We start from the raw sequence: 24,488 nt of genomic DNA on the forward strand, positions 1-24,488 counted from the left end.
TTCCCTCTAATTATCTACACTCAAGCTGGATTGTGTCAAACCCAGAGGGAAGGGTACATAGCTGTGTACACAGAGGTGGGGTTTCCACCTGGCCTGATTTATGCAAGGGTTCAAACTCCCAGTCAAAACACCTGGTTTTTAAAGAGGAGGGATTAGACACTTGTGCCTAGGGATTGTTTCATTTGGTTTTGCCTGTGCAAAAGGCTTTTGTGTTTCGTGTCCTCTCTGTAAAATGTTCAACCTTGTTCTAGGAAAGGCTCCAAAGTAAATTGGAGCAGCCTCAGGGGCTGTTTTAAATCATAGCAGCTGAGGCCTTACCCCAGCACTTCACACTCCACCCTGTGTCTCTTCCACCAACACTCTCTGTAATAACCTCAGATCTTCACCTTTTCACAGGGAGAGCTCTTTGCTCTGCATCCCTGGTAGGTTTTCCTAGGTAGGCTGGGAAATCATCAGATCTGGTTCACAACAAGCAAAGAGAATGAGAGCCCACTGGCCTTGCTGGGAAACAGACAGTCCCCAGTTACTGTAATTCAGTATTCCTGTTTATATTCTGGGGCACGCAGACTGACGAAGTGGGAAAAACACAGCTAGAATAATTGCTGCTGGGTATTGTGCTTTCATTTACAAACATAACCACTCCTGAAGCTGCTGAGGACAAATTCCCTGAACTTCCAGCATTGTGCAATTGCCTCTATTCCTTCTGTGGGGTTTCCACTTTCCTCAGCTCTGACAAATTCTGGTCCCTGACAGAGGCAGGGCAGGGAAATTGATGGATCAGTGGGATGATCCAGTACCAACAAATTCATAGTTACAAAAATAGGCAGTTATTCTTATCATTTCCTTGTTCTGACACAATTTCCTGCCCTCCTCTCAGGCTGTTCTGAAGATTGCCTGGATGACAGACCTGCTTTGAAGCCTGTCAGCCCCTCTGCAGAGCACCTCTCCTGTTAGGAATTGCTGTCCTGGAGAACAATGGCTGGGAGCAGGGTGAGGGGCAGCCTTTGATCCCACCTGGCACGTGTCCCAACAGGGCCTGCTCATGGGCACTGCTGGTATTTGGCATTTCTGATCATATCACACTGAAGCACAGGAACTGTGCTTTGCTTGGTGAGTTTTATTAGCCCTCCTCCAGATTTAGTCATCTCCAGCCTCCTTGGAGCAGCCCAGGACAGCAGAGGGAATGGGGACTGGAGATGCTCCTGGATGAGGTAGTTAGGACACGTCTGCAGCAGCCAAGGGAGGAAGGTGAAGGAGTTTAATTAACAGGGCTCTGCCAGTGAAGTTTATTTTGACAGAAGAGGATTAATGAGCTCTCACAGCTGCAGCCCTGCTGACAGGTCTGTGTGTGATAATGTTTGGCACGGGGGAGCAGTGTGCAGATGGAATTGATAACCTCCTTGGCAAGTGCAGCTGTCCTTGGCATGGGAAGCAGGGTAGGCTTTAACAACTCCAGCAAGACCCTCAGGGACCTGTCTGCTGGTGGCTCTGAGGATGTATGGGACACCTGGCCTGGCTTTGCAGGCTTCTCACCTTTACCTTGCCATTCTCAAACCAAATTTGGCTTAGTCATGGTAGTTCTGAGCTCACCTTTGGTAATTTCTGGGTCTTTATTATTAAAAAGTAATTGAATTTAAAAGACTCAAGTAATTGAATTTAAGAAGAGTCCATAGGTGAGGGTTTTGTAAAACAAAGCCTTACTATTTGCTCATGGGATAACACCTGGAGAGCTCAGTAGGTGAGGCTCTAAGTAGATCTGTGGCCATGCCTACATGTAAACACTTGTTCTGATCCAGGAACCTCAACATAGAATAATTCAATTCATTCCACATCTAGGAGAAGGTACAAAACTAACCCTTAGTGTCAGCAGTTCTGTGTTATTCTGATTAAACAACACTGGAAATATTTATTACCAGCAGGGATGGGATCTGCTGTGCTCCAGGTTTTGGCTATGGATTTCAGCTTAGTGAGAGTTTTGTGCTATAATCAAGTGATAAAACCCCCCAAAACATTAACAGTAGCATAAATAAAAAAAAATAAATAGGTATTTTTCCAGATTCAAGTCAGTTGTGAGGAATGTAAACCTTGAGTTTTAGCTATCAATTTTTAGAAAACACAGTTGAAAACCACTATGTTAAAACCTGTGTGTGTAACTTTCTTCCTTCAGCTACCCCAGATGACAATTTATGAGCAAATGCCCATTCCAACAGGCATGGTTCAAGGTAGGAAAATACTCTCTTTCTTGAACATGCATTTTGCTGAAAAGAGACATAAAGGAAAAGAATATCTTACGTGGTAGAGTCTGGAAAAGAATAAAACTCTTTCTTACATTCATTCCCAGCCCCATGCTCTGTTCTCTAGATCCAGGACTAGGTCTGGAGCACACTATTAATCTCTGGTTTGTGTCTGTATCTTCTTCCCAGCATGATCACTTTGTGAGAAAGCAGAGGTAATGGTACACCAGTAATCAGCTTGTAACAGCTCTGTACTTGAAGGAATGGGGAGAGGATGTTCAGGGGAAATTTTACAAAAATATTAAATGACTGGTTTGGGGTGGTTTTTTTTTTTTTTTTTTTTTTTTTTTTTGTTGCTGTTGTTTTGGTGTGATTTTGTTTTAATTTTTTTCCATTTTTCCAGCCCTGTGTTCATAACTTATTTGCATTACTCAGATTCTCCATAGCTTGTGAAGTGCTAACCTCCCCTCTTTAAAGGACCAAATGTATCACTGCAGCTCTGGTAAGAGCTTGGGGCTGGGAGCTGCAAACACCAGGGTCCAGTTTTCCCTTTTCAAGAAGTATAATCAGAAAACTCCAACCAAAATAAGTCACTCATCATCTCCTCCCCTACCAAACACTTTGATATTATTGGAAGGATCAAGATTTCATGTTTTATCCCTGACTCCCACTAGTTTCCTGTCTAATCCTGAACCAATCATAAAAAAAACCCCTTTGCTTGTATCAGGCTTTTTTTTTCTGACAATACTTCTGAGATGGATGAGGATGCATTGATTAATGCTGGTAAATTCCTAGGAGATTCCTGGATACAATCCCTTATTTAAATCCCTGACTACACTTTTGTTCTAGAGGTTGTCAGCTGGTCTCAGGAGCCCACAGACCCACTGCTCAGCTCTGCTCTACTCTTGGGATGAATCAGAAGCTGAATTTTCAAATGTTCTAAAAGCTCATTGTTTGCACAAGAAACAGTCCGCAGCATTGCTGCTCAATGGATTGTCAAGAAAATGACTGCACAGATTCTGAATTATAAATTCTGTCACAAAATACAGCCTATTTAAAAGCTAATAATGAACCCTGAGTGCTTGAAACAATTGTCTCACATCTTTATTCTTTCTCTCCTTGTACAGCTGATGGAAATGTTGTCAGTGCTGCTCAAATGGTGAAGCTGCACACAAACATGGGCATGGGATTGAAAAAGTGAGGAGGAAGGTTGAGGCTGTGATGGTTTCATTTCTGTGAAGTTTAAGCTCAGGTTTGCCCATGTGGCATTTCCACAGGTGAGACAAAAAAATGGTCAGTGACATTTCAGAGCAGAGGATCCAGCCCAAAAGAATGTATCACACATTTAACTGATAAGCTGAATCATAATGACATTAAGTGGGATTGAAACTATGTGGTTTTTCAAGGTAACCTGTTGGAGCTGAAAGCAAGCAGTCAAGCCATAACTAATTATCATTATTCATTTATTAATCCCAGATTTACTGACATGCTTAATTCTCCTAAAGTTTTGAGTGCATTTATTTGTGCAATTGCACAGAATGACTTAAACCTTGCAGTTGGCTTAGTTTGTGTTCTGGGAATGGCTTAACACTCAAAGAGCTGGGAGCAAACACACCCTTGGTCCCGCTCCAAATTCTGCCTGTAAACCAGGTGCTCAGCTGCAAGGAAAATGGGCTGCAACTTAGGGACTTGTAATTCTGCTCTTGGGGTCACCAGGTCTCTGGGACCCACCTGTCCAAAAGAAATGAAACATGACACTCAACTGTTGCAGGAGATTGCACTTTGGGGTTTGGAAAAGCCTTTATCAGCTGCATGGCTGAGGGGCTGTGTCCCAGGCTCACAAATGTCCCAAGCCATCTGTCAAGCCAAGCGCTGTAAACACGTCAGGAAATCTGGGGGTGAACAGGTGGGTGCAAACAGAATTGCTCAAAATCCTGATAAGAACATCTTCAAAGCTTCTGGTGGTGCTTCCAGTGGCCACCTTCCACTTGTAGGTGAGATAAGAGGAGGAATTACTGACAAGCTTTTAACTTGATGGAGCTCCGAAGACTTGCTAGCAGATACACTAGCAGTGAGGTCAGGAAAAAGGAGGTTTAACTTACAAGGGAAGGAAATTCAGGTTAGAACTACACAAGAAATTCTTTCCTGTGAGGGTGATGAGGTCTTGGCATAGGGTGCCCAGAGAAGCTGTGGCTGCCTCATCCTTGGCATTGTCCAAGGCCAGGCTGAAGTGGATTGAGCAACTTGTTCTAGTGAGAGCTGTCCCTGCCCAGGGCAGGAGGCTGGAATTGGGTGAGCTTTAAGGTTCCTTTCAACCCAAACCATTCTGTGACTGTTTTCTTCTGTGATTTGATCTCCTTGTGCCCCTGTGCACTCACGTCTCCTCCTCACAGCCCTGAAGAAGTGCTGCTGCAAAGAGGCTGTGCAGAGGGGTGGGCTGGATAGAAATGCTTCACTTGCTGCCTCTCTGAAAGGTTGCAGCTGAACCTGTAATTAGGAAACGATCTAAACCCATTATTTTTAGCAGACTCACATTGATCCACATTAGCTAGGTTTTGGTAAAGGCTGAAAAGGTCATTTTTTCTTTCAGTATACAGGGTATGCATACAGCATGTCAGAATACAGGGTGAGAAAATGCAGGCAAAGAAGAAAAGTTGCAATTTTATTTTTTCTTTGCTGAGAAGACAGGTCTTCTTTCCCTCCTGAGAAAATGAGATATTCACACAAAAGATGAGTAGGATTTGATAACGCCAACTATGGTTCTCTATTATATATTTTCTCTTCCCTCACAGGAATTGATAATGACATCCTTAATAAAATCCAGAAGAAAAACATTTGTGTGCACGAAGAGAAGGTGTACAGGGGCTCCTTGTGAGTACAGAAAGTTAATAAGAAATCTTGTTTAGACATACACATTTCAATTTCTCATGCTGAAATGCTTCTGTTTGCTGTATTTTTAACTGTGCCTTTTTTTCCCTTTTTTTGACAAACTGTTTCACAGGGGGATTTAATTAGTGCTCATCTTTAAGTCATACTTAATGACTTATTGTTATAATAATGCATATCTTGGCTCTCGATGACTTCAGATTACATTGCATAAATCCATAGAATACCCTCAGATTGATGTCTTGGTGACATTTCCAAAGTTTCACGTTTCCTCCTCTCTTCCCCTTAGCCTGCCAGTGATGGAAAGCTCCCATGCCAAGGATCTTCCCAGTACTGTCCTCCTTTTTTTCCCTTAGTTAGCAGTGAAGTAACAAAGAACTTAAAATTCAGCATTCTGTGGCCTTATCAGCATCTTTAATATATATGTGATGCCTAAGAGAAGAAAATTTCTCAAGCTCATGTTTTGCAGAGGCCATATTTGGGTAATCTTGTAAGAGTTAATCAATTTATCTCTTTATTGCCACTGAGTTGTGGCAAGCTTTTCTCATAGTGGCTCTGAGAATTTAATTTCTCCATCTCTTTCTCCTATTGCATCCAAGGAGCACTGTTACATTTCATTTTGGCAGAGGCACACACAAGCTGCTTTCCTTTGCAACTCCCTAAATCAGCAGCCACCTTTATTACATTGCCTTTGGGCATGTGTACAGTTTTTTCTCTCTTGGCTGCAGCCTTTGACAAAACATGCACAGAGCTATATTTGATACACATTTTGTGGGATCACACACCTAAGAGAAAAGTGTTTTAAAGGTTGTGTTGTTTTAGTTCTAAAGTTATCTAATTATCTGAAGCTGATATTTTTCTTGGTTTAGATGAAAGGAAAACAAAAACATTGGTGCCATAAGTTTCCTTTCTTCTCTGTTTTCAGCTGAGCTCGTTGATTAGTTTTCTGATCTCAGCCAACTTCCCCTTAGATTTTTGATTGCATGAGCTGAGTAAAACTGTCCTATTCATCATGTAGACAAACTGTGGGAAGGTTTATGCAATTTAGGAGTTGCTGTATACCTGCAACACTGTCTGCAGTAACAAGTGTTGTTGTTGAGTTTGTGCTGGAACATCAGGATCTGGCCCTTCAAACATGACCTTTAAGTCAGGAGGCAAAATAAAGCATTGCCAGGTTTTTTTTCCAGTTCCTCTAAAATTGCTCACGTGTTCAAGTAATAATCTTCCTGATATGTAGCTCCCAGCTCCTGAACTGATGGCTTCTGGTCCTTTTTTTGGTGAATCCATGTGGAACTGTGCATAGGTGTGAATTCTTCCTCTCCAGATTTTGCTGTAAGAATTGGAAGAATGATTTTTGTTTTCCCCACATTTTTATTCAGTGGTTAGAGAACGACTCCCAGCACTGTGACACCCTTCCCACAGGTCCATGACCATTTCTGTTTTGCAATGACACAAGGTGGTTACATCACCAAGTTTCACTCGATGGTGTGAGATGGGTGTCACTACGTCAGCTGCAAGGTGTAATTTCTGATCAGAATGACACGTATGGAATGTAAATATGTTCCACCACAAGCTTGTCCTTCCCCATTTCATTGTTCTGCACCTCCTGCAGTGATACCACGCTCCAGGGATGTGGAACAGGGCAGGTGGGAGTGGTGACTGGGTGAGCTCTCCGGGAAGGTGTGTGACCCAGCGTGCTCCAGAAACACCCTGGCACTGAAGGCGTTGTTGGGAGGCGTTTGCCTTTCCACACCATGGCAAACTCCTGAAGAAACGCGTGTGGGACCACATTTCAGGGGCAGACACACCAGGTAAGCTCAGCACCTCACCCAATCCTGCCTCAGTTTCCTTGCCTGCAACACGCCTGCAGCCCTTGGCTCCCTTGTCAGGCACCTGGAGATGCTGCCAAAAAAACGTGTTGGGAGATGCAGCCAAGAACAAGTGTTACGTGGCAGCAGTGCTGCTGCTGATTGTGTTTCCCTTGGCCTGTCGTCATTCGTGTAGTTTCCTTCCTAGCTCCACCCTCACCCAGGGCTCTCCAGGGCAGTGCTGCCAGTCCCCTGCCCTTTACCACCCCCATCCCCGATGTCCCTGGGGTGTTGGCTTCGGTGGGAGTTTGGTGCTTTGGTCTTGGTGTGGAGTGGGCGGGCAGGATGCAGGTCCAGGAGGGGAGGATGATGCTGCGAGTGACAGGACCTGCAGGGTGATGCTCCAGGAGGATGCTCCAGGAGGATGCTTCAGGGGTATCCCCCAAGGGGATGCTCCAAGGGGATGTTCCAGGGGGATGCCCCAGGAGGATCCTCCAGGATGATGCTCCACGGGAATGCCCCAGGAAGATTCTCCAGGGGGATGCTCCAGAGGGATGCCCGGGAAGCGGCGCGCAGCGGATGCCGGCGGGGCGGGTTGCGGGCAGCCCCGGAGGTTCGGGGGCGGGCGGGCAGCGGAGCGCGCAGGGAGGCGCCGGCGGCGGCACCGCCCCGGCAGGCGGGAGGGGACGGGGACAGCGACGGGGCCACACGGGGCGGCGGTGACAGCAGCGACAGCCACACGTGCCCGGCCGGGAGCGGCGCGGACGAGTCCCATGGGCGGCTGCGGGCGCGGCCGGCAGGTAAAGGAGGGGAGCGCACCTGGGCAGGGCAGCCCGGCGGGTTCGGGGAGGGTGGTTCTGTAGTTTGGGTTTTTTTTTTTCTTGTTGTTTGTTTGCTTTTTTGGGGTCTGGTGGGTTTCGCCCGTTTTCTGCCAGCTCGGTCGCTCTATTCCGCTGCTGGTGCTTCCCCAGGCACCCCGCAGAACGAACTTTGCCGCGGCAGGCTCGGGGTTACTTCGCTTTTTTTGCCGTGTGATGCTGCTCCCGGGACTCGCACCTTGTGTGAATAATGCTTTTTGTTGCCGTTGATGTGAGAAAATGATGCTGGGGAAATTCTCTGCTTCCTCAGGCAGCTCTCACTGAACCGACGCATCCCCATGTGCACTTGCTGACTGAAACTGAGTTGGTTGGCTGTTGACTTTGACTAAATAAATAAGCCACTTAACAGTAATAATAAAACAATCCCTAAACTAAAAACAAACAACAAAGTGGAATATTCACACAAGTGCATTGAAATAGAGGAGTTGTTGTAAGGGTAACTTTAAAGGAAATGTAGTGCATAAGGCATCGTTTGTTTAGTTTTGGGTTTTTTGTTTGGTTTTTTTTTGGGAGGGGTTTTGGTGTCTTTTCTTTTAATTTTTTTTTTTAAGAGCTGTTCATACAATTGTAATGAGAAATAGTGTGAATTTTCATTGATATTTGCCTAGCACAACTATGGCAACTGGCAGGGATCCAGTCAGTGCCCTTAGTTTTATGACAGTCAGTTGGCCAAAGCAGACTGAAAGCTGAATTGCTGCTATGAGGCATTAAGAAAATAGAAGCTCTCACCTGGATATCTTACTATTAGGTTACTGTGATTAAACTGTAGAATTTGTCACATATTTTGCAGTAATTCTCAGAAATGATACTGTTGAGAGAGTCGATTTAGCTGTCAAGATGAATGAGTGTATTTGAGTAATAATCTTACTTGTTTGATTTCTTGCTGCTGTTCAATGCCATCATAAAATAGCTTATCATAAAGCAAATAAACTTGCATGTGCTGTAGCCTGAAGATGGATTCAGTATGTGTAGTTTCACTTTGTCATACTTGTGGAAGGAAAAAATCAAAAATGGTGCAGAGAGGAAATTTTAATTTTATTTCTTAACAATTTTGCGCTTTTAAAAAATAAGAATGGTAAATTTTGTGCAGTTTAGACAGGTTTAACTTTGATTATGTTAAAGGAGCTATGGGACAGTTTGTAGTTCTGTGGGTTTAAGGTGTCAATTATAAACAAGGGCATGAGGAGAGGCACTGCTGTCATTGACAGGAAGGTGGGTGTCTAAACAGCCCGGGGATTCCTGTAATCATCCCCTCCTGGGACAGTGCATGAGGCTGTGCCAGTGCTAGAAGTGTTGCTTATCATGTCATTCAAGGTAATTAGAACCATAACTGGCTCAATTTCACTCATTTCACTGCAGGTTTTTTTTCCCCAGTGTCTTTTTCATTTGGTAATGTAAGCCACTGCTTTTGGATTCACTGCACCTCTTACTTGAACAGATGATTATTAAAAAAATCTCATCTGTAAGGACCACTCTTGGGGAGAATAGTGGTTGCAGTGAGTTGAAGTTCAGTGGGATTTGGTGGAGCTGGAGTCAGGTTGTGTATGTGGCTGGAGTGGGCTTGGGAGAGGGGATAAACCTCACCCCAGAAGTTTCTTGGTTGGTCCCACTGACATTTCCAGGCAATACTGAGTGTCTGCTTCTCCTGCTTTAGTCTACACTGTGAAGATTTGCCCATTTTATCTTTAATTTTCATAGACAGCAGAAGTTTGGCATGAGGCCCCCACCAGTGGCTGTCAAATTGAAGCAGGATGTGTGTAACAACTTGTGCTGTCACTTCATTGTGAGAATTTTGGGTTTTAACTGTTCTGTTCACCCATCACCTGTACCATGAACTAATTCTAGTATAAGGTTTTGAATTCCAGTCTCCCAAAGTGCAGAGGTTTGGGGGTCTCATCACCCGGGGTCCCTCTGCCTGGGCACGGGGGACAGGGAAGCTTTACCTCAGCAGAGGAGAGCAAAGCATGCCAAGTATGCATGCATTTCCTCTGCATTTCCTCTGTGTTGTTTCCACCCTTGAGTGGAAAATTGCTTCTGATTTCCTCAGAATTGGAGGATTTATATTGGCACTTTTCCCACATTCCCATTTTACTTCCAGTTGTACTTATTAGATAACACGCTTGTATAGGAGCTTGTTTATAAGAAAAAGAACTTTTTTTTTTCAATCTATTTCCTATTTAGGGTAAGCATTTAAATGTTCCCTGGGCTCAAGGGGTCTGTTTCTCAAGACTTAACTAGACTTTTCAGGATTGTGAGGATGTTGGAACCACGAGTACCTTGAACTCTGATTTTAAATCATGTATCACTGTAACAGCCGATCCTGAGTGCACCTCTGTTTCCTGAGATGATGATGCTGTAAAATCATCATAGAACCAGGTGGAATATTCCTATCTGGACAATTTACATGTCTCAATATCAAGGTTTTCTTTGTGTATCCCACTGTAATCCACATAAGATTTTCTGTGATCCACATGAGAATTAACCCCCCATTGTCTTCTGGGTGAGAATTCTAATGAAGACCAAGAGTGATAAGAGAAACTGGGCCAAGCCTCTCATGTTAGATCAAATGATTGATCACCTTTTTATATACCTGGCAATTTCTGCCTTGGAGAAATTAGCTTGGGTGTAACTACAGGTTCACCAGCATAGCCACGGAGTGGGTTGATTGCTGCGTGGGCAGATGGTTTTGGTCCAATTTAGGGATCAGTAGTGAGAAAGCTTTGTTGATAGAGACTTTGTTTCTGTTAGATGTTCTCTGGATATTGGGTGTCTTCTGAGCTGCAAGGCACTGTGGATGTGCAGTCTGTCTGTCCTGCCCTGAGGATGTCACCTCCTGAGGCACATTTGACTTTTAGCACCCCTGTGGCCTCATGCCTTGCTGTGCCAGGGTAAACACTTGCAGGAATATAATTGTATTTATAGTAACTCATCAAAAACCTACTCTGGAGTGATAAAAAGGAGGGTCTTGCTCTAATTTTTTTTTAATATTTAGGGATTACAAATTTTTCTTAATCAAAAACTTCAGTCCTTTAAAAAGCTACACAGCCAGAGGTAATTTTCAAACCCTTTAAACTATTCTTTCAACTTTGAAATTACTTGGTAAAATATTTGTAACGACTGTAGAAAATTAGATGGTAATTGCCTTTTCTTGAAACATTCTTAGATGGTTTTGAACTTAGGTTGTTTTGCACTACATTATACATTCAGACAAATCAATTATCTTGGGGGAGGGGGAAGCCTGTGGTGTGTGCCAGGTCAGCCAGGTTTGGATGGTGTAACAGTAACCAGGTTCCTTGAATGAACCTCTCTTTCAATTAAGAGAGTTCATTAGAGAGGAGAATGCAGAGAGGGAATAATCTGAGTGATGTGGAGTAAACAGAGAACAATTATTTATAATTTCACATAATTCAAGATGTTAAAGAGGTAAGAATAAATGAACAAGATTCAAAGATTTTTTTTTCCCCAAGATCCTCTTCAATAAAAAAAATCTTTCATAGCTAAATTATGCTTCTGCTTCACACAAGCATAATTTATATGTGGAGCTCATTCCCCCAGTATCTTCCTGTTAAAGAAATAAATGAATTTTAGAAGTTGTTTGGCAAATTGAGAGAGAAAACACCGGGGGCTGTTCATCTCAAAGATGCAGGTACAATTTCTAGCTGAAGCGGTTCCTAAATCACAGATTCCTGGAAACAAGGATTAATTTGCAGGCAGAATCACAGTATGATTTTGTGACCTTATAGTCTTTCCCTGAGCATCTGTTTTTGGTCAGAGTTAGAGGCAGCTTGTTGGGCTAAGTGGATATTTGGAGTGATGTGGTTCCCTTGTGTCCTGTGTGTGATGGAAATTTGGATGGGTTTTCCTGGGATCACTGCTGTTTTGTCTGGAATAGTTTCAAACAGGTGAACATTAGATGCAGCTTCAATTTCCACACTTGAGGGAAAAAAACTTGAAGTAAATAGGATGCTGTGTTTCCTTAAGTTTTGATTAACTGGCTATTCCTAAATGTAATCTGTAAAGAACACAGATGGAGTTGACCTTTTGCAAGGCTACAGTGCTGCTGCAAAACTCCATTGTGAAATAATTGGATTATTGTGGGAAAATCTGGACTATGTAATAATTTTAGTTTTCACTTCTATTTTTTAAATGCACACTGCTTTTCTAAGAAGACTTTTTTTTGTTCTTTCCTTCACATAAGCAGCCTGCTGACCTTTAGGCATTTTTTTATCCCTTGCTCAGATTCTTATACTGCTTCCTGTCAAACCCTAGATGGGGACTGATGGGGACAGATTGTGTCTGTGCTTTCCTATTGACTTCTGAGGAAAACAGACCCCAGAGCTCAGAGTCTTCAAGTCTGCCTGTGGAACTGAAGCTGGATCTTCCAGTCTGACCATGAAGGTGTCCAACCCCTCCTGCCACCAGAGAGAACCCTCATGTTGGGTAGGTTGGATGTACTCTGTGACCACTTTTGGCCTTAAAGGAGAGCCTCTTGGTAACAATTTCTGGTGCTCTTTAGTTCAAACTATTAATTTGCTTGCTGCTCCTGGTGTTTTGGTCAGTGGTGGTGAGAGACAGAGCACAGTGACCCAGGGGGTGACTTTTCCTCCTGCCGTGGTGGGTGCCTGCTTCTTGTGTATTTACACAGATGCTCCTTCACTGGCTTGTTTTCACTTTCCCACAAAAACAACTTGCTAAAATGCGAGCTAAATACAAACGTAGCTTTTGAGATCTTTGTTTGGTTTTGTTGGCCTTTTGGGATGGGGAGAAATAAAGAGAGATCTTATTCATATCCTTCCTTTCTGGGAAGCACTTGTACCCTTGATAATTCTTCCTGTTGCCTACTCCTAGAGCTATAGATGTAGTCTGTGGAGTAAACTTTGCTTTACTGGAAACAGGTTTGGGAAAATTTCACTGTTTTGGGAATTCTTGGAATTGTATAGCTTTACTGCCTTGAGATCAGAGCCAATTTAGAAATAAAACAGTTCTGCTTTTGCGTAACACCATGAATTAAGGCACAGGAGCAGCTCTGTCTTTTCAGGATTTATGAGTGTGCACTTTCATTCTCTCCTCCCAGATAGATAAGCCCTGCTCTAGAAGTTAAGTTTCTAGCCAGGGCAGGGTATATAATCTCTATTGTTTGATAATCTTTTAATGGGGGTGAATGGAAATGAGGGGGCCATGCTAATTTATTTGAGCAGGCATTTGTCTGTGTTGCCATTGATGTGGAGGTGGTGATGATCAGGAGCTGTCAGCGAGGATCGGGCAGTCTCTCCCTCAGCTCACTTTATCACGGTTGTGAAAGTTCTTTTTTTTTTGAAAGTCTGACTCATTTGGGTTTAAGTGAGGAGAGATTAAGAGCTCAGTTCTTTGAAATTTTATTGGATGCAGGTTTCCCTTGAAGTAAAATCTTATTGAACCTAATGGTTTTGACAATTTCAAATAAAAATATCCAAATGAATGAACATAACTCATCCCCTTGTTGCTGCTTCCCTGAGTTTGAAGAGGAATGTTTTTTTTCTGTCTTCCCTCATGGGAAACATCTGCAGATCCAAATGGCAGATCATTAATGTTCATTCAATAGCAGGCTTTGTTCCCAGCTTCTTCGACTTGGAAACAATTAACTGGAGAGTTTTATTTTGTCTTGTTTTCCTTTTTGAATGCAAACATCTAATTCCAGTTATATATTCTAGTGGATTTTGTAGAATCTATTTGGGATTGCTTGTAATTATTTTAGAATAAATGCTCCCTACTCAAATTCAAATTGTGGGAATGGTGCCTTTGTGCTTGTGGTGTGATTTTAATTTATTTTATTGTATAAGTGGCTGAATTTTCTTCAGCTCTGTAAAAACTTCAAGATACAAATCTCACTACAAGGATTTGTGTTCAGGAAGACTTCTCGTTCCTCCCGTTCACCAAAAGCTTCATAGTAGCATTTAACAAATAATCTGTCTGGTCTTTGATAGTAAGCAAACGAAAGCTGATCAAACATTCACCTACTTGGGTGCAAAAGTTGTTTGAACCAGAAACCTGCAGATCTGTTCAGCTGACTGTGAGCAGTTTGTATTTCAAGACACTTGCCAGATTGGTGACTCCTGTCCTTATCTGCTAGATGGAGGAACTGAAATAGGAATAGCTCTTAAATCCATTTAAAAAAAAATACTACATCTTTAAAGGGTTTGTTGACACCTGCTGAAAAGTTCTGGATTTGAGCTTTATGTGATTTTAATCCATGAGCCAAGCCAGGAAATTGTATAATTATGACAGCTGAATTAAAATACCTTTTAGTCAGTATTCACCAGAACTAAATATCCACGATTATAAACTCAGTGTTTTGTTGGTTAATTAGGGGCTAAGTAGTCATAATTTGTGCACTTAACATTTACTTTGAGAATATGTGAATGGGGCACGATAATGACAAGTGGTCAGCTTGATCTGTTCTAAACCATGCTGCCTGGAGCTATGTGTGCATGAAAGGAGGATTAAAAACATACAGAAAAAACCCACGGTGGTAGCAGTGTACAAAGGAGAAGCCAGTGTGGTTGGGCAGCAAGAGCTGTAAATCTGCTTAAGGGAAGGTGTTTAAAGTTAGCAATCTACCCCACCCTGCCTATGGCAAATATGCCCCAGATGAATCAGGCCCAGATAGTTTTTTAAGGGCTGCATAATGTGTCTGCAGGTTTTCACGGAGCAGGTTTGTCATATTGAATTATAGAAAAACTGAAAGTGAATTTTAAATTGCTTCATCAGGTGTCATCCTAGCTCAGCAATGACAGTATTCCTGTTTTGTGGAGCTTTTCTGATTGGATCACTTCCAGGAATTAACAAAACCGGGCTTTGCTATAGTTGAGGTTCTCTGAACTTCTGCAAGTAAAATCCTGAACAGGTCACTTATTATTCATCCCAGCAGAATATTCCTATGCTTTATTTTTTGTCCCTTTTATTCAAGCTTAAAATAGTTACTGGAATCTTAGTCTTTGGTTTTCTAATGATGCTGCTGCTGCCTGTCCTTAGGGACTTCATCTTTAACAAACCAAAACCCCAGTGGTGAGACTTTGGAAGAGCCAAAGTGTAATTGCCAATGCACATGAGTTAAATTTGCAAACTTTACCTGATTTTCTCAATGAGAAAGTAATGCTGTAACAGAAACTGGAGACAAGATGCAGATTTGGAGTTCCAGGAGGCTGAAAACTCAGAAGGTGAATAGAAAGAGAAACCTCAATACTGTCTCTTTCCTGTGAAAAATGACTGGCATTTAGAGATGTGTGCTGGCATATGTTCAGTCCTTACAGCTGGAAAAAAGGGAGGTTTAAAGGAGTTAAAGGAGTCTTTGGGTTTGCTGCCATCTGTGTGCTGAACACTTTGCTGTCATGACTTCAGGGGAGCAAGGTGACTGGTTTTAGTTGTGTGCATTGGCCTCTTCATATTTAAAGTAGTAAATTACTGTCCAGGATGAGACCCTCAGACACCTGAGTTCACCAGGAGATTGCTGAGGGCTTTCTCTGACTGTGTCCCTTCCAGCTTTCTCAGTGTGATGCACAACTCCAGGGATTTAAGTGCTGTTATTTTCTTAGGGAGACCTGTTGCTCTTGCAGAAAATCAGGGCTGCTACTGGTGCAATTCCCTCATTCAGTGCCGTGCTGCAACACACCAAACTCTCTTTTCTTTAGGGATCTTCATCCTCCTGCCTTTGGGAATTAAAAGACAGCAGAAACACTGGTTCACTTTACCTGCAGATAACACTGAAGCTCTGAGCCTGGCTTGTGCCATGGCACTGTTGGAGAGAGGACATGCTGTAGTAAGGAGAAAATAAAAAAAGGGCAAACCAGTAGATTTTTATCCTGCTCAGGTTGTCATCAGGGCATTTTTATGAATCAAGAGTGTTCCGTTTGGGTTATTTTGGTAAATTGTTAAATAAAGAATCAGACAGAGCTTTTATTAGACCTCTCCTCTATAGTCACTGAAATTTGAAAAGAAGTGTGACAGTAATAGTAGTTATTTAGGGAGAAATGCTGGCACATGGACGAGTAATTTGCGTATAGTCACAAGCTGCTTTTATTGAAATACATGATTTAAGTGCTAGTAAAAGGCATGAGTTGATTTGGCCTCCAGTGGAAGTGAGTCTCTGATTTCCTTCCTAGGTTTGTTTTCCCTGAGAGTTATGGAAAGGGAGGATCTATTTCTGTGCACCTCTTGTTATAAAAATAAGCCTTTTGTTGTGAGGGAGGTGAGCAGGGGCTGGAAGGAGAGAGTGAGGAAGGAGGTGGCTGCGAGCTGGACTCCCAACAGAGCTGCTCCAGCAGGGACCAGCTCCCTCAGCATGTCTGTACCTGCTTCTATCCTGGTTTTGTCTTGCCCCTTGTGTGAGCTCAGTCACTTTAGAGCTCTTTTTATCTCATTCTTACTCTGTGTGTACCTACTCTCTCCTTCCCCTTGCTGCTCACCAGCTTTCCCTCTCCCCCTGGTGCCCTGCTCCAGGTGCCAGCACTCCCAGGGACCTTCTGAGGGGATTGGGAACAACCAGGCAAATGATAAACCAGATTCAATCAGTGGGGAAGAAGTGTCCCAGCTGCTGGAGTGATCTCAGCAGACGGCACAGTGCCTTCAGGAGAAGGATCTGCACCTCCAGGATCTTCCTTGGACTCTGGTTTGAGTTGCACATCATCACTGCAGAAAGCAGATCTTTGTGCAGAGGTGTCCCTGGGGAGCTCTGCTGCTCAGCAGGTGTTGTTTGCACTGTAAAGATCATATCTGATTGCCCCATTCTGGTACAATCCCACCAATTCCACTGGAAGGGTGGAGAGGGCCTTTTTGCTTGCACAGGTACAACTGCAAGCCACAATATTTTGAAGGAAGCTCAAAAGAGTGGAAGGAACTTGTGAAATATGTTTGTAAAAATACACCCAAACACTTCCTCCTTCATTTCCTCTAGACATACTCATCATTTTTCTTCTGTTTTAGAAAAGACAGAAGCAAAATGAAAGCAATACTTTCATAAGCTGGAGGCAGGTGCACGGTATTTTCTCAGTAACTTTCACTATCAGATGCTATTTTAAGATGCTTGTAGCAGCTGGTCGTTCTCTTATTTCTCCTAGCTACTGTCTGCTCATAAATGTTGAGAAAAAAGCCCTCCAGATTGTGCAAAAGAGCCTCTAAGGAGTTAAAGTGGCCCTGTTCCTCTCTTGCTGCTAAGTGGAGGAGGATGTGTGCTTCTTTCATGTGTTTGTGACAAACAGGTTTTCTTTAAGCTTTGTATTTACCCTGGATATTACTTGTGATCTTCTGCAGAGACGGTAGATTTCTTTCATCCCACATCAAGAAAATAAAGCCGGTTTGTTTTGGATATCTTGTTTCCATTGAAGCATATAAAATTGTTTCTTATGAAGCACTTGTTCTAGTCTGGCTGACAGCAACCGGTCAAGTCTCTATTTTATTTTATATATTTGAGGTTAGCATCCTGCTATGCTCTGCAAATGAACCTGTTACAGCAGAGCAGCAGAAGAGCAGGATCTCTATCCACAGACTGGCATCATTTGAAGCCCTACAGGGAAGCTTAAGCTCAGTGGAAAGATTTGGAAGCTGCCCAAGCCATGACCCTGCTTTAGCAGCAAATCACCTGTGCAATGAAGATTTTACCTGCACTGCATCAGTGCACTCCCTGTGATGCTTGTTAGTGCTAAAAATAATTCTAACACTGATTTCCCCTGGGTAATTAGCCTGTGCAGAATCAGATTGAGATTAGATTCTTTTTTTCTGGTGCCTTATCAAATTTAAGTCCAGGTATTTGCCATATGCTGCAGGGAGAAAAGGCTGTCTCAGTTTGTCCTTATTGTGCTGTAGGGAATTCAGTGTCCCCTGCTGCCTTCTGGGATCACACCCAGCTCAGCCTTCCACTTGGGACTTGGGTTTTTTTTTTTGCAAAGGAGGCACAATGCTTGCTTGAAGGTGTAGATGATCAAAGAACATCCTGCCCCTGGTAAAGTATTCCCTTTTCTTGTAATAACTGGTGCTGGGTTTGGAGTGCTCCAGGGCAAACTGGTAATGCCGAACAAAGAGTGACTTTATTTGGATGATATTTTCTTATCTCTGTGGCTGTTGGTGCTTAGCATAAAGCATTGCCAGATAAGGACTGAAATAAGCCATTGCAAAGAAGGAAGTGTTGCTTTCTTTAGAAGAAGTCATTCCATTCCTACTAATGGTTTACCTTTGGCTGTGTTTGAGCTACAATGATATTAAAACCTGGGGTACTTGGTATGTTCTGTTATAGAAATAACCACCCATGCAGTGGTTGTTCAGCCAGCAGAGAGCTATTTCCCTGATATTTTCCTTTCTCTTCCAGGGAGGAATGGTTTCATTTATGGCTCCTAGAGCCAGAAGACTCAATTTATAGCAAAAAGATAAAAGAAAAATATGAAAAAAAGTCCTCAGTCCCTTTTCCCCCTGCTCCCTTATCACCTTCTTGTCAGCCCTGTTACTCAGTGCACAGAATTCAGACATTATAAACCTAATGGAGGTTATAAACTCATAATAGAACTTTCCATAGCCAAATATTATGTTGCATAAGAGAAATGTAATTATCTTTTCTTGTAATTTGTACAATGTCTCATGCATTAGGTTTTGAGTCAGTGAATGTGCCAGACAGGCAGAGATTGGGGTGAATATCCTATTCCAGAGCAGCCAGAATCAATAGAGGTTTTACACTGAGGGAGTTCCAGTAGTTCCTTCCAATTTGAACCTGTGCTAATATGCATTCAAGTGAGGAGCACCTTCCTAACAGCCTCTTGATGCATGTGTTGGTAATTTCAGCTGCCATGGATTTAAGTGTTTATTAGCCTTTAGTTGTAGCTGAAAACACACTGGTTGAATTTGAACTTAGAGGTGGCTGCCATGCACACTGACCCAAAGTTTTCACCTTCACTGGATAAACAAATGAGTACAAGGATTAATGGATTTAATTATTATGGAGCTGTAATAGTGTTGGCATGGTGCTCAGTTGTGTTTTTGTCATCTTGGCTGACTTTGAAGATGGTACTTTAAAAATATTAACCAGGAGCATCTTCAGTGTGCATGGGGCATTTCTGGGTGTGCAGGGAATGGTTCTATAGTGAAGAAAGACAAGTTCTTCTATAATTTCCAGTGTGTAAATCAATTTGGGTTTGTTCAGTTTATTTGCTTGGTTATATTGGGCACTTTTATAATATTTTCAGAGTGTCTTGCAATATTTCTCACTTGTGGCTTTGCTGGCTTCCTGTCAAGTCAGTAAGTGAAGTAGAATTGCAGAATGATTTCTCTAGGCTTTCAGTGGCATTTAAAATCTCTCTTAGAGCCACCTGGTAGAACATCTAAAAAATCATTTAGCTCCAAATATTATGTGAATTTCAGGGAGTGCACATGGAGTGTTTTACTGAAAGACACCAAAGCACATAAAAAAAATTCTAAAAAATTCCAAGGACCATAATTAGAAGATACTTAAGGGAGGATAAAATGCTAGCAATAATTGTTCAGTCATAGTGAGCTGTGACCAACTTTTTTTTTCAGTAGTCCTTTCTGTCTTGTCCTATTGCCCCCAAAAGAGAAGGAGATGGCAAAATAAAAGGATATAATAAAAATGACAGGTGCAATCAAAAGCAGTCTCTCTGAACAAAGAGATTAAAGTATATGGTCTCTTCTGAGCATTTGAAATTTGGCAGCGTATTAAAGAGAAGGCTGAAGGAGATAGACTGAAAACATTATCTTTTTCTTGTTACCTAAGAACAAGGAGCCATTCAATTAAATCAAAACCAACACAGTTAAATTGATAACAGGAAGTGTGTCTCTTTGAATGTTTTCTGTTCACAGATTTTTGCCATTGAAAGGGGAAGAATAAAGAGGCCAAGCTTAGACCAAGAATTTGGCAAAATATGTTTTTTCCCTGTGGTTACTTAGGGAATATTTGGCGATACAGTTGGCCATGGACTTCTGAGGTTGAGGAAGGAAGAGGGAAAACTTCTGGCCTGTGGAGGATAAGGGCTACATGAACAACATGCTGGTACCAAGGGCCCACTTTCTGCATGCAAGGGAGAATTTCTCTCTCTTCAAAATGAAGTATTTCTATTGATGCTGTTCTGTATGGAAGAGAAAAGCAGAGGAAATGGATGTAGGAAGAAAGAAGAGTTGTATGTGTGAGTATGGGCTGGCCCCAGCAATCTTGGCTCCAGCACCACTGGGGAGAAGGGTGGTCCCCATTCCCACCCTTCCAGTGATCTCCCTAGGGAACATTTCTTGTCATGGTGCTGATCTGTGTGTCTTCTGCTTGAGCTGAGGAAGTGAAAAGGCAGATGGCTGATGTCACAGTGCATTTGCCCTTCAGACTGAACTTACCCTTTTCTCAGAGAGAGCACATTGTGTATTTGTTGTTAATTGTGTATCATAGCCATCATTCGGGTTATTTGTAAATACAATACTTATATAAGAGAAGTTGTAGCTGCAGCAGGAATGTAGGTGTAAAGGTTCAGAGGCAGGGTATGGTTAAACTTCCAGGCAATCCAGTGACCAGGGGTGGGCATATTTCTTCTGTGGCCTCAGTCAGACAGCCTGCTGCTTCCTGTGCAGCAAGTATCACTGATGTGTTGCTCCAGTGCAGGAGCTGTGAGGTGGCAGCTCAGGGGAGCCATCCCTGCTGTCTTGACAAAAACCCTTTTAATTTTTTTTTAACATTTTGATTCCACTGTGTTGCTGCTGGACTTGAGGAGGACTCTGCCCACTCTGGGTTAAATGCAGGTTGGTCCCAGAGACACAGTGTGGTCCCTTTTAGAATGGGCATTTCTAATCAGTAACTGAGGCAATCTAACTGGGAAAAAGAACATTTGACTTGGGGAAAGCAACTGGAAAAACCTACAGGAATAAGTCTGCTCCTTGGTAACAAAATCTCAAAGCAAACAAAATAAAAACAACGGCAATGGGTCCTCCAAGTGCGAGGGGTGGAGAATAACAGGAAGGGAATGGGAAGCAGTAAGTGCCTTGGGAAGTGGATGTTGAGCTGGGCTCTGCCTTTATTTGCAACATCTTGGCTCCAGCAGGTTTCAGTGCAAGTAGGCGAGCCATGCAGAGAGCAGTAGCAGAAGATGAGTTGTTTAAATGACTCCCAGCAGTGTGTTTCATAATGTTTTGTGCAAACGTGTTTAGCCCAATAACTTCTGTTGCTGGCACGTGATGTAAGGCTGCCAGGGAGGCTGTGCCTGCCTTCTCAAGATTTTATGGAGACAGGGAAGGGCCTCAGTGAAAGCTCTCAGCTGGTGTGAGCAAATACAGCCATGCCTCCTGAGGTTGTGCAGGGCATCAGGTGCTGCTCCTGCACAGGCATCCCTCCCTCCATCCCCCGTCAAATTAGGCTGGCATTTATGTCTTTGCTCCTCCCTCTGGAAATCTGTTGTGCTTCAGCCTGAATTTAGTGAGAAACACAAAGGCATGGTGGGCCTTTCTCTATGAAATCTTCCTCTCTGAGGTTCAGAAAACTGATTTTACATAGTGGTACAATGAGGCACAAAAACCAATTTCAATTTGTCCATGTGCACTTTGAGATTGTGGCCGTGTTAAGCTAACGCATCTACACTAACACACATTCCTGTTTGGGCAAAACCTGTTATTGCCTTGTGAATGCATGCAGTGCTATTAAGATTATTAATTTATTGTGTTGAATATAATAATGCTGATATTCTTTATTTGCTAATGTAAATGGGGGAGGGGAGGATTGTGCAGCTTTAGTTAGACAGCGATGCAGTTAGAGAATTTTTTTGTAGATTCCTGAACACTCTGCAAGTGTGGCGAGGTTAGTCATAAAGTTATTTAAATAAGTTATTAAGTAACTGGTTATACAGCCTCATTCAAATTAATGAATTCAAGAGTAGATTTCTTTGAAAGCAGGCAGTAATTTCTCTGTGTGCATTAATCTAACAATTGTGTTTCTGTTGCCTTTCCTGGTGTTTTTCCTAGTAATCAGGAAAACAGTGGGAAGTAATTTTTTGTTGATTATGCAATAGCTAGTAGGTAAACATGCTGTGAGTTTAGGAGCAGCCCTCATGTAGTTAATGGGTGTATATTTCAGAGGATGTGGGTATGTACTGTAACCTCTGTGTGTGTGATGTAAAGGAGTAAATCTGCAGGTTTTACCAGCTTTTTTCTTACTGGGTTTTGATGATTTGACCACCTCTTTTCACAGAATAAGGATGATTGCTCAGCTGTTAACCACAGAAGAGTCTGTCTGTGAGGATATTCCTGTGCACAGAGGTGTCCCTGTTCCCTTACGATGCACATACAGTGAGTGATTTTATTTTGGCTCTTATATTCCTGACCCTCCCAGCTGTGTAAATGCTCACTATGAATCAGCCCAAAGATGAGTCCACCAGTAGGTTTTCAAAAGTGATCCATCCATTTTTGTATTATTTTTCTCTCAATTGCCTACTCCACAAGGAAAAATAATTCTGCAGTTTTCACTGACAGTGGGTTAATGTAAGGGAGTGTTTTGGGGTCCCAGTTGAGATTCCTCAAATTCAATGTCCTCTCTTCAGCCTCAGCTAATTAGTTTTTACATATCTGCCAACACCACATGCTGTAAGAATCCATGTAGCCTTGGAAATAGCCAACAAAGCCCTACATGGCCTGGGAAAGTGGCAGCAGAAATGTCAGTGCCAGCTTTGCCAGCGTGTTTTGTATGCTTGCATTATCACGATTTAACTCCCGTCAGTAAGCTTTGTACAGAAACAGTTTCAAATTGGATAAATCTCAAGTTTTCACAAATCAGGGCTTGACAGAAGAAGAAATATAATGTCCCCTCTTAGAAATAATGAAGTAGTAGGCAGACATTGCATTTTTGTGTAGGAATAAATACTTGCTCTGGCTGTTTTCCTCCTAAATAATCAAACCTACCCACCAGATTGTATTTGGAAGCACTTACTAATGTGACATGCTCTGTTTTAACTGTTCAGAGAAATGACTGAAAGTTTTAAGATGAGACAACATGAATCATAGTCTTGAGCGGCTGTTCACTTTTGTGATTGACTTGCCTCCTTCCTACGTTCCTTTTAGTCACCCTGGGAATCGCTGAAGCTGTTCTGTGCAGGAGGCATTGCTGAGATTCCCCTTGCAGCAATGGACTTGGACAAACAATCCGTGTGGGGATCCCTGAAGCAGAAGACGCGGCCGTTCCTGCGAAACCTGAGCGTGAGGAAGACGAAGAAGAGGTCTGGCAAGATGCTGGAGAGGAAGGGCCGCTCCTTGGACCGCTGTCTCAGCGTGTCCGTGCCTGACATGCTCGAGGTGGACACTCTCATGGAAGAGGAGGAAGAAGAAGAAATTACTTACTCAAACACTCAGGTGTTGTCGAGCTGCTCCCCCAAGAGCTTTTCCCGGTCTGTGGTGTCCCTGAAGAGCAGAAGCGCTTCGGTGAAGGCAGTGGGAGAGGACTGGCTCTGGGCGTCGCAGCAGAGGACACGGACAGAGGTGACAGTCACCCCTCCGGACACACAAGCTGTGGGCGTTCACCTGGTGTCCTCACAAGGAGCTGAGGCTGTGGGCAGCCCCGTGTCCGAGGGGAAGAAGAGGAGATCCAGCGAGGACCTCTTTGACCTGCTGCAGAGCTCCCGGCTGAGCGCCGCGCTGAGCGACGAGGGGACAGAGGTGGGTGCTGGAGCAGCAGTGAGGCTCAGCCGCCACCTCCTGTGGGCTCCTCGTGCTTCTCCTTCATTTTCTGGGTTAAAAAGGGATGGAGGATCCAACCAAGGCCAGGTTGGACAGGGATCTGAGCAGCCTGGTCTAATAAGAGGTGTCCCTGCCCATGGCAGGGACTGGAATGAGGTGAACTTTAAGATCCTTTGCCACCTGACCCATTCTGTGAGGAGGGGGCTTTGTTCATGGAATGAATGAGCAATGCAAATAAGCCTAAGCTTTACATGATATACACATTATTCAAGACTAATTCAGCTATCCTTCCTGTCAGTCTGGAGCTGCAAATAATACTGCTCCAATTCTTTAGTTCTTTTATTATTCTTCTGATATTTGTAATGATACTTCAGATTTTTCAGATCTGTTGGAATTGCTTGCTCAAATCAAAAGTTGTTGCAGTTCTCTGAGCTCAGAATTGAGGTGCTGATACATTTGCTTTCTAGCTAATATAATTGCCAGGATTGCTATGTATCACAATCAATTTGCCATCCACCCACTTCAGACTCTGATGAAGGCAATAGGTGAAAGATGGCTCTGAGCAAGGTGAGCTCTGCCTGTACCTGGAATTAACCAAAGCTCATGATGGGGAACAGAACATGTAGCATCATTCTCAGGACTGTTTTTTGGATTTTTGTGATGATGACTTAAGGAGGTGAAAAACTAAAATGTTTTCTCTTCACTGTCTTGTCCCCCTTTCCTTTCCCTTGCTGTTTGGTCAGTATTTGTGTCTGGGCATAATGTCCGAGGAGGATCAGAGACCAATACTGTCATGAAACTAATTCCTGTCTGGCCTGAGCAAATTGGGAATCCTGAGGAGCTCTATGATAGCTTCATTATATCGACAGCAGGTGAAGATTGTGGCTGCAGGAAACACTTCAGGCAAAATTTGTTTCAGTTAGATTTTGTTGGAGAATGTCTGCTCCTGTTGAGTTCTCTCTGGGTAGGTTACGTTTTGAACTTTCTGAGGCCTTTTTCTCATTACCTGA

The 24,488-nt window shown here is 43.0% G+C and overlaps 1 protein-coding gene across 4 annotated transcripts in view; it reads left to right on the forward strand.

Annotated features, from left to right (window-relative positions):
* The first annotated feature begins 899 nt into the window (after nt 1-899).
* Nucleotides 900-24,488, forward strand: part of MCTP2 (multiple C2 and transmembrane domain containing 2) — a 121,927-nt gene continuing 98,338 nt past the window's right edge. Inside the window, exons 1-7 of one of the 4 annotated variants that reach the window (XM_059858596.1) lie at nt 900-1,110; nt 2,168-2,222; nt 3,362-3,511; nt 5,027-5,105; nt 6,733-6,931; nt 22,001-22,098; nt 22,867-23,457. In XM_059858596.1, coding sequence (XP_059714579.1) covers nt 22,930-23,457 — 528 coding nt within the window. In that variant the 5' untranslated portion in view covers nt 900-1,110; nt 2,168-2,222; nt 3,362-3,511; ... (2 more) ...; nt 22,001-22,098; nt 22,867-22,929. Of the gene's footprint in view, nt 1,111-2,167; nt 2,223-3,361; nt 3,512-5,026; nt 5,106-6,732; nt 6,932-7,579; nt 7,729-12,045; nt 12,247-19,773; nt 19,965-22,000; nt 22,099-22,866; nt 23,458-24,488 lie in introns of those variants that run through there. The other 3 variants (XM_059858597.1, XM_059858595.1, XM_059858598.1) reach the window with 3 other exon arrangements.

The sequence above is a fragment of the Haemorhous mexicanus genome, chromosome 13, assembly GCF_027477595.1.
Source record: "Haemorhous mexicanus isolate bHaeMex1 chromosome 13, bHaeMex1.pri, whole genome shotgun sequence".
In the NCBI taxonomy this organism is placed as follows: Eukaryota; Metazoa; Chordata; class Aves; order Passeriformes; family Fringillidae; genus Haemorhous; species Haemorhous mexicanus.